The sequence below is a fragment of the Pleurodeles waltl genome, chromosome 8 (genome assembly GCF_031143425.1).
Source record: "Pleurodeles waltl isolate 20211129_DDA chromosome 8, aPleWal1.hap1.20221129, whole genome shotgun sequence".
In the NCBI taxonomy this organism is placed as follows: Eukaryota; Metazoa; Chordata; class Amphibia; order Caudata; family Salamandridae; genus Pleurodeles; species Pleurodeles waltl.
In genome coordinates, this window is record NC_090447.1 from 81,350,362 (window position 1) to 81,364,283 (window position 13,922).

The following is a 13,922-nucleotide window of genomic DNA, read 5'->3' on the forward strand; positions in this document are numbered from 1 at the left end:
GAATGCATTGCAAATGAAATGTTTAAGAATTTTCCTAAAGTTTTTAGTGGAAAAATTGGTGTTTTGGAAGATTTTGAACATAGTATTGTTCTTAAAACAAATGCTAGTCCAAAGATACATAAGGTAAGGAACATTCCCATTTTAGTTAGGAGTGAAGTGGAGAGAGAATTGGATAAATTGGTAGAAGCCGAGATCATCGAACCAATTGAGTCTTCAGAATGGATTTCTCCTATAGTAGTTGCTAAACTTGCGAATGGAAAGATTCGGTTATGCATAGATTTGCGCCATCTGAACAAAAATATTGTAGTGGATAAATTTCCTCTGCCAAAAATTTCAGAGATGTTAACGTTAATCAAAGGAGCAAGATGGTTTTCCACCATAGATTTATCTGCTGCATATCACCAAATCAAATTAAGCGAAACCAGTAAGAAATATACTGCTTTTATTACTCCTGTGGGATGTTTTCAATATAAAAGATTACCGTTCGGTTTAGCTTCAGCAGCTGCTATATTCCAGAGGTTAATGCATCAGTTATTTGGGAGACATACTAATGTGAGATGTTTTCAAGACGATATTTTACTATTTGGCAAGGATAGGAAGGAACTTGACGCAGTTTTGAGGGAGGTTTTAAGTATTTTGGAAAAAAAAGGTTTAACTGTGGAACATTCGAAGTGTAAGTTTGGGGTACAATCTGTAACTTATCTAGGACATGTTTTATGTGGGGACGGTGTAACCATGAAACCTAAGCTGGTGGATGCCATTATGAATTCACCGCATCCTACGTGCAAAGAGGATATTAAGTCATTTTTAGGAATGGTTGAGTTCTATGCAAAATTTGTGAAGGGATTTTCTAGCATGGTATACAATATCAGACAATTGCTGAAAAACCATGTAAAGTTTGGTTGGTCAAGAGATTGTGAAATGGAGTTTAATAATGTAAAGAGAGCAATTGCACAGGCCCCTATTTTGAGTAGCTTTGATCCTGAACGTACGAATGTAGTAACTGTAGATGCCAGCAATAAAGGTTTAGGTGGTGTGTTAACACAAATCGATACTTCTGGAAAGGAAGTTATAATTGCTTTTGCATCTCGTGCGTTATCACCGAATGAAGAAAAGTTTTCGGTGATAGAGAAGGAGACACTTGCATGTATTTGGGCACTGGAGCATTATAGACAGTTTGTGTGGGGAAAGGAATGTATATTACGTACAGATCATAAGCCATTAGTGAAATTGCTGACCACTGAAGGAATGTGGAAAGCGTCAGCGAGGACTGCTAGAATGTCTATGCGTTTGCAAGATTTTATTTATGTAATTGAATATGTTCCTGGGAAAAGTAATGTGTTGGCAGATTACTTGTCCAGAATGCCTACTGAGATCGTAGAATGTGATATTGGTGAAGGAGAAGAGTTACAAGTGGCATTAATTCATGATGACGATGGCATAAGTATAAAGGAGGAAGTGTGGAAGGAGGAATATTCTAAGGATAAGGATTTACAATCAGTGTTGGAATGTGTAATGAAAGGTTGGCCCAACAAGTCTAAAATGTCCAATATGCTTAAACAGTTTTGGGAGGTGAGATGTGAACTTTCATTGGTTCATGGAACTATTTTTAGAGGTGATAGAGCTATACCACCTAAGACACTTAGAAGTACAATTTTAAAATTATGTCATGAAACTCACTGTGGCATAGTTAAAACAAAACAGAGGGTGAAGAGATGGTATTGGTGGCCTGGAATTGATGTTCAAGCTGAAGTAGTGGTAAGGGAATGTGTCATTTGTGCCAATTCAGATAAGACTTTAAATACTTTAAAACCAAATATGTGTGAACCTATTATTCCGAGTAAGCCGTGGCACACTATTGCTATAGACATCATGGGTCCCATTGGGAATCCTGGAAGGTATATTATTGCCATGATTGATATTTTTTCAAGGTGGCCAGTTGTGAAAATTGTGGACAAGGTGGACTCTTTGGAGGTTTTAACATTTATGGACAATACCTTTGTGGAGGAGGGTTTACCTGTACAGATTATTAGTGACAATGGAGTGCAATTTACGTCCACTTTGACAAAAGAGTATTTTGAAAGGATAGGAATCAAGCATAGAACTACATCTTTATACAATCCTAGTGGCAATGGAATGATCGAAAGGTTTAATAGGGTTATGAAGAATGCTATTCAGATTGCGTGTAGGAATGGGGACGATTGGTCGGTACAAATTTATAAAACGTTGTGGTCTTATAGGACATGTTATCATGAAGCCTTGGGTTTATCTCCTTTTGAGTTAATGAGAGGAAGGGTACCAAGGACTAAGTGCAACCCAGAGTGGTTGTTGGAGGTTGATGAATGTAGGGTGCCTTTTGGAAGTGTGAGAGATCAAATTATGAGGAAACATACGGCTTATAAACAGACTTTTGACAAGAGTAGAGGTTCAAAAAGAGAGGTGGAAATTTGTGAAGGAAGTTGGGTTAAGGTGAAGAAACCATGGAGAGTAAGGAAGGGTGAGAGTCAATATTCAGAACCTATTCAAGTAAGCAAAGTTTTGCGTAATGCAGTCCTTCTGAGTGATGGGAAGGTATGGAACCTTAAAAGGATTGCTGTGTTTAAGGGTCAGCCAACGAATAGAATGAATGTAAGTGATTCTCTAGATGAGATTGGGGTAGAAAAAAATAATAAAATGAATGTAAATTTGGGAAAAGAGATGTGTTTGAGTGACAATGTTGGGAAAGATATGTATAGAAGGAATTCGGAGCAAGTTTTGGAAGAAGGAGCTCCGGAAGGTGATTTGGATTGTAATACTAGTGACGTGGAGGAGTGTGCTAAATCTATGGAAATGGGCAGTACTTCCAATGATAGTAACAATGAAGAAACAACAAGTAATGGTAAAAGGATTGTTTCCAAACCAAAATGGTTGAATGATTATATTGTGTAATAATATAATTATGTTCTTTTTACTGTGTGTTTTTTTTGTTTAAAGGAAGGAGATGTGTTATGTTGATATGTTATATAGTTATTTAGCGCTAGAGTTTTATTAGCGCGTGGCTAGGTATTTAGAATTGTATTAGCGCGTGGGTAATTGCGTGGAGGAATTCTAATTCGAGGTGGTTGGAGATCGGGAGTTGGGAGGCAGAGAGAGACGCTGCAAGAGACACACGCTTTTACCACGATCGCTTGTTAAGCCTTATTGTTTTTACAACTTGTAATAAAGAAGATTTAAAACTTGAAGTCTCCGACTTAACAACATGTCTAAAGATGAAACATAGAGTTACCGAAGAAATTGTGTACTGAGTATAGATAGGAAAGGAAAGACTTCTTTGGATGTTGTAAGTAGCCTAACAAAGATGTATAGAGATAAACCCTTTAGACCTGACAGCCTTAGGGAGGTCTTCCCCCAACTTTTTTGCCTGCTTCCCTCCATTTTTCTGATCTCCTTTTTGCTGGCTTTAGGAATCTGCACACTTTACCATGCTGACCAGTGATAAAGTGTTTGTGCTCTCTCCCCTAAACATGACAACATTGGCTCATACCCAATTGGGATATTTAATTTACCTATAAGTCCCTAATAGAGTGCACTAGATGTGCTCAGGGCCTGTAAATTAAATGCTACATGTGGGCCTGTAGCACTGATTGTGGCACCCACATAAGTAACCCCCTAACAATCTCCCAAAGATGTTTTTACTACTGTGAAGCCTGCTATTCTCATTGGCCATCATTAGAGATCCCCGTCTATGCTTTTAAGTGGTAATTTCTGATCTGAGAGGAATAGGCTTGTCATATTTGGTATGGTTGGAATGGTAGTAAGAAATCCTACTTACTGGTGAAGTTGGATTCTACATCACTCTTTCAGAAATGCCACTTTTAGAAAGTAGGCATTTCTCTGCACTTACTGCCATCTGTGCCTACTGCATGTCTCCAATCCACATCTGGTCTGTGCTGATTGACAGCTCCCCTTCTGCATTCCACAGACAGCCATAAACACAGGTCACTCAGTTGCATCTGCATACAGATGAGTTTTCCCCTGGAGGCCTGCCTTCACACAAAGGACTGATAACTGCCCCCTCCCCCCCACAGGGCTCCTGGCAGACTGGGCTGGTTTGAAAGGGGAACTCGTACACTTAAAAACCACTCTTTGAAGTTTCCTCCACTTCAAAGGCACTTTTGGGTATACATACTGGGTCAGTGACCCCACAAAATCAGACGCTTCTGAACCTGCAACTGGACTCTGTCAGAAGGACTGTCTGGCTGCCCAAAGGACTCAACTAGACTGCTTTGCTGAAAAGGACTGCTCTCCTGATGTTGTCCTGCTGCCTGCTGGCCTCTGACCCTACTGGAAGGACTCTGCCTTCCTCACAAGTGCTCTCCAAGGGCTTGGATTAAGATTGCCACCTGTTCTGAAGTCTCAGGGCCTACAAAGACTTCATCAAAGAGAAAAAAATCCTTGTGTCTCGAAAACTCAACACAAACCCTGCAGAAATCGATACAGTGCCTGTTTCTTGGCTGGAAAATCGCTGCATCGCCGACCGGAACGATGCAGCACCTGCTCCTTTCTACTAGCGCGTTCTGGATTTTCAACACATCCTTCCTGGGTGTCAAAATATCCCTGCATCACAGTGACAAACCAAGGCTGCACTCCTGGAAATCAACGCATCACCTTGCAGCCAGCTTTGCTGAAAAGGACTGCTCTCCTGCTGTTGTCTTGCTGGCTGCTGGCCCAGGATCTTGCTGGAAGGACTCTACCTTCCTCCACAAATGCTCACCAAGGGCTTGGATTGAGATTGCCTCCTGTTCTGAAGTCTCAGGGCCTACAAAGACTTCACCAAAGAGGAGAAACTCCCCTGTGATTCAAAAAATCTATGCAACTCTTGCAAAAATCAACAGAGTGCCTATTTCATGGATGGAAAATCACTGCATCACCGACTGGAACAATGCAGCATCTGCTCTTTTCTAACAGCACATTCTAGATTTTCAATGCATCGTTCCTGGGCATCAAAATATCCCCACATCACAATGCAGAACCAAGGCTGCGCTCCTGGAAATAGACGCATCACCTTGCAGGGTGGAAAAAAATGACGCATAATTTTCAACACACCGAAAAATCTAAAGCATCGCCCTACTTTCCAACGCATCTCCCCCTCTGTGGCCCCTCTGCTTCATTATTTTTTACGCATCCAAGGTACTGTGTGTTAAAATTATACAACCACTGATTCTTGAGGATTGAGACTCATTTAAACCTTTAAAAAGTGATATCTTGACTTGTGCATTTTGGATATTTTTTGTTTTGGTCTTATTTTATTCAGATAAATATTATTGATTTATCTGAACTGATGTGGAGTACTTTTTGTGGTGTTTTCACTGAGTTACTGTATGAGTTATTGCACAAATACTTTACACATTGCATTCTAAATTAGGCCTGCCTCGCTGCGCCAAGCTACCAGAGGGTGAGCACAGGATAATTTAGTTTGTGTTGTGACTTACCCTGACTAAGACTGTGGTCCTTACTTGGACAGGGTGCATACTTCTGCCAACTAAAACACTTATGGGAGATTAAGTTGGGGAGGGAGGTTCAAATCCTTATAGTTGCTGATTCAAAATCCCCCTACACCATAGTGGATAAAGAACTGTGAAAAACAAAACGGAAAGGGTATTAGGTCCACATCATCTCAAAGTAGACGTTACCCCTGAAAGTTTCACAGGTAAACAATATACTCATGGTCGGTTACAGAGAAGTGAGTTTTGAGTTTAGAAATAGGAAGGTGATGGGGAAGTTGTACATTGCTGAAAAAGGTTTATCGGTATTGGGGTGAACAGATCAAAAGGCTCTTCACCTCATCTTAGACCCTAATAGTCAGGAGCAGGTATTAGTGATGGGGCTTGGAAAAAAGATAGGTAATAGCTTGAGGAGGGGGTTCCAGGGGTGTTTTCAGGGGAGGTGGGATAACTGAATGTATTTTGCCACAAGATTGATCTTAAAAAATATGATAAACCGAAAATAAACAACATTAGGAACTTACCTTGTAGTGTAAGGGAAGTGGTGAATGCAGAAGTGGAAAGGCTATTAACTGGCTTAACTGAAAAAGTAGAGGCATCAGAGAGGTTTGCTCCCAATGTGGTAGCAATGAAGTCCAATGGGAAAATCCGTTTATGTGTAGACCTGAGACATCTCAATGAGAATACTGAAGTTGAAAGATACCCCTGTCCAAAATAAAAGAGATGCTGGCCATGACCAGGGGAATTAAATGGTTTTCTGCGGTTGATTTAGTTTCAGCGTATCATCAAATCAGCTTACACCAGGATTGTAAAAGTCTGACTATGTTCACGATGCCCTCAAGGTGCTATAGGTTTGTAAGGAAGCTGTCAAGCTAAGCTTCGGCAGCCACGGTATTCTAGAAACTTATATATGAGTTTTTCAAAGGAGATATGGGACTATTATTTTCCAAGATGATATTCATGCAATGGGGAAAGATGAAGCCCAACATGATACCTGCTTGAAGAAAGTGCTTGGCACACTACAGAGGAGTGGGCTGTCTAGAGAGTTTAATAAGTGCAAATTCAAGGTACAAACACTGAATTATCTGGGTCCTGAGGTAAGCAATGATGGTATAAAACCTAACAACGATCTTTTGAAGGCCACTGAAGAAGCCCCTATGCCAGTGAACAAGGAAGAGCCGAGATCTTTTTTGGGCTTAAAGGAATTTCATGCAAAATTTGTGAACTGTTTGTAAGAGAACCCATATGGGATGAGACAACTTTAATAACTTTAAAATGGAGTCAAATTTGATTGGTCAGAAAGGTTACAGAAGGAATTGAAATCTATAAAGGAAGAGTTGTGTAAGCAAACCCTTTGCATGGATTTGCCCAAATATTTATTTTACCATTACGATGGATGCAAGCTTTAAAGGTATTGGAGCTGTGTTGTCTCAAAAAGATGAGGAGAGCAAGGAAACAACTGTTGCCTTTGCTTCTTGTGCACATTCCCCTACTGAAGAACGTTATTCGGTAGTGGAAAGAGAAGCTTTGGCTGTGGAGTGGGGTAATGGAAAATTGTGTATGGGGCCTGAAGGTGTTAGCAAGGTGTGATCATAAACCACTGATTAAATTGCTGACCACCAATGGGTGATTAATCTCCACACCTAAGATTGTCAGATTGTCTGTACAATTGATGGATCACAACTACAAAGTACGATATGTACCAAGCATAAAGAATAAGGTGGCAGACTGTCTCAATAGACTCCATTTGCCATTGTGTGAAGTAAGCTATGATGGTGGGGAGAAGTTGAAAGCGTGTGGATGGGTGAGGAGGAATAAAGTGTCTTAACCCCCAAAGGAATTGGAGGACGCAATAAACAGCAATGTCATGTTGCAAAGGATAAATAGTTATGAAGTTGAAAGATGGAAGTTTAAGAGGTTTTTCAATGAAGAATGTCACACATTTGGGAGGTAAGAGAAGAACTATCTGTGTGGAATGACAATTTACTGAGAGGAGACAAAATTATACCACCTCAAAAATTAAGAAGCAAAATTGTAGAATTGTGCCATGAAGGTCATTTGGGAATTCTCAACAGCAAGGTTGTGAATAAGAAATATTGGTGGCCTGGAGTACATAGTGAGATGGAGAGGGTAGTGAGAGAATGTCTGCAGTGCTAGTGTGCAGATAAATCCAAGGTGAGATTGAGACCACCTCTGGTTCTGGTGGAGAGTACCAAGATGGCATGGGAGACTATTGGACTAGACATAGACATCATGGGCCTTGTGTTGAATGAAGGGGGCAACCATAAGTATGTTTTGGTGGCTATGGACTATTTCTCAAAGTGGTCCGAGGTGGCGTTTGTGGACATGGCCAGTTCGGAAAAGGTGCTTGCATTTCTAGATGAACTATTCAAGAGGGAATAAAAGGTAATTACAGATAACGGTCCACAATTCCGAGCAACAGAGGTAGAGGAATTTCCCCAACGTAATGGGGTGGAAAATAAGTGTACATCAGTTTATCATCCAGAAGGAAATGGTGAAGTTGTGTTGTTCAACAGCGTTATTAAGAATGCCCTTCAAAATGCAGATAGCAGAAGGAAAAATTCAATAATGATGTGATGATAAGGAAAATGGTTTGAATGTGTTGTATGACACAATGGGTTACAGGTTATAGTCCTTTTACCATTATGAGGGGTAGAGTACCATTCACTAAGGATACCCAGGTATGAATTTCTAGGCCCCTGGAAGGTTGAAGATGTGTTTATAAATGAGGCCAGATTGAATGATGGAAAGGTGTGGCACATAAGACGGCTGGCGAGGAGCAACAAATCTGAATAGGTGCCAGAGATTTAAAAAAAAAGGATTTGAATGGTTGGAGGTAGAAGGATACAAGATGGATGGTGATGCTAGAGGAAGAATTGATCAGGAAGAGAAACGTGATGGTGGTGGAGAGGATCAAGAGAATGCAGAAGGGGAGCAGGAGAATGTAGAAGTGAAGCAGGCGAATGCAGAAGGGAAACACAATGAAACACAGTGCAAAAGTGAACGTACTGTAAAACAAAACCTGTATACTTGAATAATTATATGAAATGAACATCTACGGATTTTCGCTTTTTAGGTATTTTATTATTATTTATTTACAAAATGTATTTATTTATTTATCACATAAAGGGGGTATTGGTTGGTATTTATTATAGTGTATACTTTTAGTGTATTCGAATGTATTATAGAATGCAATTAGGAATTGTTACTTACTTATTGTGCTGTATCTTAATATTTTATAAATTGTAAAAGGATGGGGATGTGTTGTGTCATGAGATTCTTGACTCGCGCATGGGTCAAGAAGCTAATTTATGATGGTAGATTTGCGGAGATTCTGTAGACTCCTGTGCGGGCTGGAATAAAGGATTACCTACATCTAAAATCCTAAGGCAAGAGTTTTACTTCACAACAACTTTTGAAGTTGCATTAGTTATCCATTATATGAATTGAGGGTAATTCACAATGAAAAATCTCCCTTTCATTTTAGTTCTACAGGCCTCTTATAACGAAATATTCTTGTGTCTCTTTCTGGTAAGACTGCTCAAAACATAGCTTAGCAAATAATGACTAAACTGAATTTAGATATGTGCTTTACAACTAAGTATAGGCGAGATATTTAATGAATGCCCTATGTTACCTTGATGGATGTGTTGTGTCATGAGATTCTTGACTCGCGCATGGGTCAAGAAGCTAATTTATGATGGTAGATTTGCGGAGATTCTGTAGACTCCTGTGCGGGCTGGAATAAAGGATTACCTACATCTAAAATCCTAAGGGAAGAGTTTTACTTCACAACAACTTTTGAAGTTGCATTAGTTATCCATTATATGAATTGAGGGTAATTCACAATGAAAAATCTCCCTTTCATTTTAGTTCTACAGGCCTCTTATAACGAAATATTCTTGTGTCTCTTTCTGGTAAGACTGCTCAAAACATAGCTTAGCAAATAATGACTAAACTGAATTTAGATATGTGCTTTACAACTAAGTATAGGCGAGATATTTAATGAATGCCCTATGTTACCTTGATGGATGTGCATACAGTTTGTTGATCTGTGTACTCTGTAGTTATTCTTTATATGGATAAGATGTTGATAGTGTTAACGCGTCCGTCTATGTTAATTTATACACATCAGGACTCGTTTTAGGCCAATGAATCTTTGGGCCCAGTGGTGAGACACCGTAGGACGAGATAACTGATCAAAACACCAATTAATATGTCAATAACATTGCCAATACTTAACACCAAAATATATCCCGCTCCAGACATTTAATAAACATTTGACGCAATCATGACCTTTCAGTCATGAATAACCACACCTTAATTAAGTTTTATGAGTTTTATTCCCTATTGATTACAATCTAATAGCAAATGCATCAATCTCAAAGTCAAGAAGCATATAAGCACAGTTACAAGATGACAACCACAATAAGCTTTCAAGAATGCAAAAATCAGAAACATAGATAATCAGATGGGTATAACCAGATCACAATACATCGAAAGTTCTAAGATACAAGTTCAGCATAGCATCACGTCAGTCACGTCGGTTTGTCAGTCAAATGAATACCTCGTCTAACCTCTAATTGGCATTAGCATGTTGGGCTTCATGCAAAACAATTTGAACACCAATTTGGAAAACATCTAACTAAGGTCTCTAATCAAAAACATACAGCAGTTGGTACCTAGAAAGAAAAGGCAAATAAATGAATTTTCATTAGCAACATTATAATTACCCTCCTCTGATTAGGTCAGCATTCAGGATTAGTCTTCGTCTTCAGGACATCAGTTAGATCGCCGTCAGTCTATCTAAGTTAAAAGGCAAAGACACTCTCCTCATAAGGAGAAAAGTGTAAGGGGCAGTCTAATGGGCAAGGATGGTTTTCTCTAAGTCTCAGGTCACCAAATAGAGTGACAGAGTTTCGAGACGCAATCGATATCATTCCCTACCTAATGAGCTGTCTGTTTCCTGTGTCATGGGTTTTTATCCCTTTCTCGTGATTCATTCCCCCAAAATTCTATTGGTCAGTCAATACACCCCACCATTGTTAACCTATCAAATTATACATTAAGTAATGCATTTTGTCATTTTTGATAATTCATCATGTTCTAATTGGTCATCGTAATTGACGTATTTTCGTAGGTGGCTCATCCGGGGTTACGTCATTGTCTTTGCACGTATCAGGTCAAAAGTTCTCTTCTTCTCGCTCCATCGTCCTTGGAAGTGTCCAATAATGTTTCGAAGCACATAACTCTAAACTAAAAGCTACTAGCATGCGGATGAGAGAGTTGGGCATTGTATCAAATAAGTAAGGAAAAAAGAACAATCGCTGGGTCATGGTCTTTTGCAAGTCAGTACACTGAAGAGACAGAAAAATACACTTTAATATGAGAGCTACACAGCTTTGCTTGACTCACGCTAACTTAAGATATATGAGTTCTAATGAATGCAGTTTTATGCGTTTTAATGTGCACAGTTTTAGCAACCTATGAACCATTATTTCTTATAGTTGACATTAGTTTACACACACATAAAATCCCTTATGTTAATGAATATATTTCAATGAATATTTTATTTAATACAGCATTGTTAATCATAAGCATTGCACGTCTATAATATGTAATATAAAGCTACGCTCTCTCAATAGGATAGGAATTTGTCTATGTGACATTTGTTTAAACCTTTTTTTCTTTTGTTTCAACCTTAAGAGAGCGGTCAAGGGCACTGTAAACACATGTTGGCAGAGTTATTTTCAAGGTTTTAAACTATTTGTAAGTATTTGATAATAAATCAAAATACTCTTAATCATTCACTTGAAATGTATCTGAGCATTGATTAATCAACAACTGCCTATATAATGTTTTGATTCGAATAATATACCGAAAGAATAGTGGTACATATGTGAGGGCACAACAGTGTGTTCCACTCCCTTTATGTATGAATATATGTGAATACAACCACCACCCCCAATAGCACAAATTCTACCACCACGGATACCACCATTAATACGCAATTGCCTAAATACCACAGCACCAATAGCACAATTGAAACTGCCACTATCAACGCCATTATACCACTATCACCAATTCTACCAACATCACACCACCATCAATAACTGGTAAAGACATAGCTGTTGTGTTGAAAAATCCACAATGCGAAGTTCGAATAATAATATGTTTAATCCAGTAGTAGGCTTATAAAGGAGCAGACAGACCAACGTCCCCCTATGTACCCTCTCACGCACGATCAGGTTCTATATCAAGCCACAAGACTCTACATGACACAAGTCCGAGCAAATACCTTCTAAGAAAATACATTCCTAGCACGTAACACTAGCTTTAGTGAGCTGGCGGGCTGAAGTACATGTATGCATGCCTGCGCTTCTCTGCGTGGCCACAGTAAAGCCCTGCTTATTGGCCCTACCAACGGCTGTTCGCGGAGCAGTTATTTACAAAAAATAACCGCGTTTCACGCTTAACTGAAGAAAAGAGACAGGGCAGCGCGCACGTGCCGAACGTCGCCCTTTCCGTCTCATGACGTAGAAGACTAGCCATGTGAGGAGAGCGTAATGTGGTTGTTTATTTTATATAGACTGACCCAATTGAATCAGAGGGGTGATATTAATAAAAACATAATTAAACAGACTATTTTCTTATGGCTCTTTATGTGTTTAAAGGTAACTTGCTTTATGAATGCATTGTCGTAAAAGTAGGCTAACTGCATTAAAGGTGTCACAAAATTAAAATTATTATTTTTTGGTTGTTACCTTTATGTTTACCCCCACTGTTTGTAGTTAAGTGGAACTGCCCGGGAAATCCCCTTACTTGGAAAAACATTGGTCAGAAGATTCCCCACAGGGAGCAGCTGTTTCCCCCGAACAATGTGCTGCCGAAACAAACGAGAGACTGGGGCAGATCGCAGTGGACTAGTGAGGGAAGCCTTTCAGGTAATACAATGGCTGTTCTTAGCATGTACATCTTTCTAACCACATGCCCTACGTGTTCAGTTTCACATCAATATTTGCCTGGAGTCTAAAAGTTATCAAGCTTATCTAGTTATTTCTCAATCTAGACACAGACACAGAAATATATATATATATATATATGGAGTTGAAAAATTACCACAGATTTTAAAAAAAATATTTTTGAATGAGTTTAAATTCTACATGATATTTTTATTTTATGTTGAGAAATTTCAAAAGGTTTACATTACACTGTTCACTGCCTTCACTGGCGTTGAATATTTAGATTTTTGAGGGAATTTTTTGCCGTTCAAACATGGGCGCTGGTTTTGTAGTTGAAAGCAGGCCTGGCTCCGCATCACCTGACTGAGGAGGGAAGACGAGTATGCGTAGTCCGTTTACTATGTCCATGGCCCTGCTCGCACCGCACGGCCAGTGTTACCCGCTGTCAGTGCCATGGCAGCCCTGGACTGGACCCTGCAGCCCCGGCTCACCGGGCACCGAGCGCTGCCCTGCTGGAAGCAGCACATCACCGTGCAGCTGAAGCAGCGGGACCGGTCACAGAAAGCGCGCTACGAGCAAGTGTTCCAGTCCTGTGAGTAATGCATCCCCTGATTTCAGCGCAGCCCTTCCAGCCCCTTGTTTGGACCCGGTTCAGCGCAGCGTTGTAACAACCTGTCCCGAAACCGAAGGCAAGCAATGCATGTCCATGCCCAGGAACTTAAAATTATCCAAACATTTTAGTGAAAAAAGTTTGTTAGAGCAATGCCTGATTGTGAAAGCACCATCATTCTAGCGGGGGGTGGCGTTACTATGTGCAAACCTGAAGACTTGGTGCTGCCGGTTTCATGGTGCCAGACCCCTTCTGAGGGTGGTGTCTGACTTTAAAGCTACATTTAATGATAGGGAAATACAAATCTTGTGCTCGAAAACAAATCCTGCATTGTCTCCTCTCATTGTTTAGGCGGACGCAGAAAGCAGAAACGCAGTAAGGGCGAGGCTCCCTGTGTGTCTATCCATGCACGTCTTTGTCTGCATGTTCGTGTACTTATGCCACTGTACATCTGCATTGGTCTACCAACATAATTGTTTTCCTATCTGTGTATTTGTTCCTCTGTATGCCATGGTTGGGTTTTGAGGAATGTTCCTGTTTATTTATTACTTCCTGAAATTAGACGCAGCATTGGATGGAGTGGAAACCCATACTCTGAGTACATTTTTGGTTAACACTTGTTTTTGAATGCCACCCTTTTGCTTAAAGTGCTTGCCCACCCTTCCCCTAGGGCAGGGTTCTGCAAAGTCGGTCCTGGAGAGCCGGGGCCATGCCAGGTTTTTAGCATATCCACATTTAGAAAAAAGATGTTTCAGAAATCTACATTTTTCTAAATCTGGATATGCTAAAAACCTGGCCTGGACCCGGCTCTACAGGGCCGACTTTGCAGAACCTTGCCCTAGGGTG

General features: G+C 40.0%; 1 protein-coding gene across 2 annotated transcripts in view; it reads left to right on the plus strand.

Moving 5' to 3' along the window:
- Positions 1 to 12,887: 12,887 nt before the first annotated feature.
- Positions 12,888 to 13,922, plus strand: part of ATG16L2 (autophagy related 16 like 2) — a 288,242-nt gene continuing 287,207 nt past the window's right edge. For both annotated transcript variants that reach the window (XM_069203791.1, XM_069203793.1), the window contains exon 1: positions 12,888 to 13,058. In XM_069203791.1, the coding sequence (XP_069059892.1) occupies positions 12,920 to 13,058 (139 nt within the window). In that variant the 5' untranslated portion in view covers positions 12,888 to 12,919. The remainder of the gene's footprint in view (positions 13,059 to 13,922) is intronic.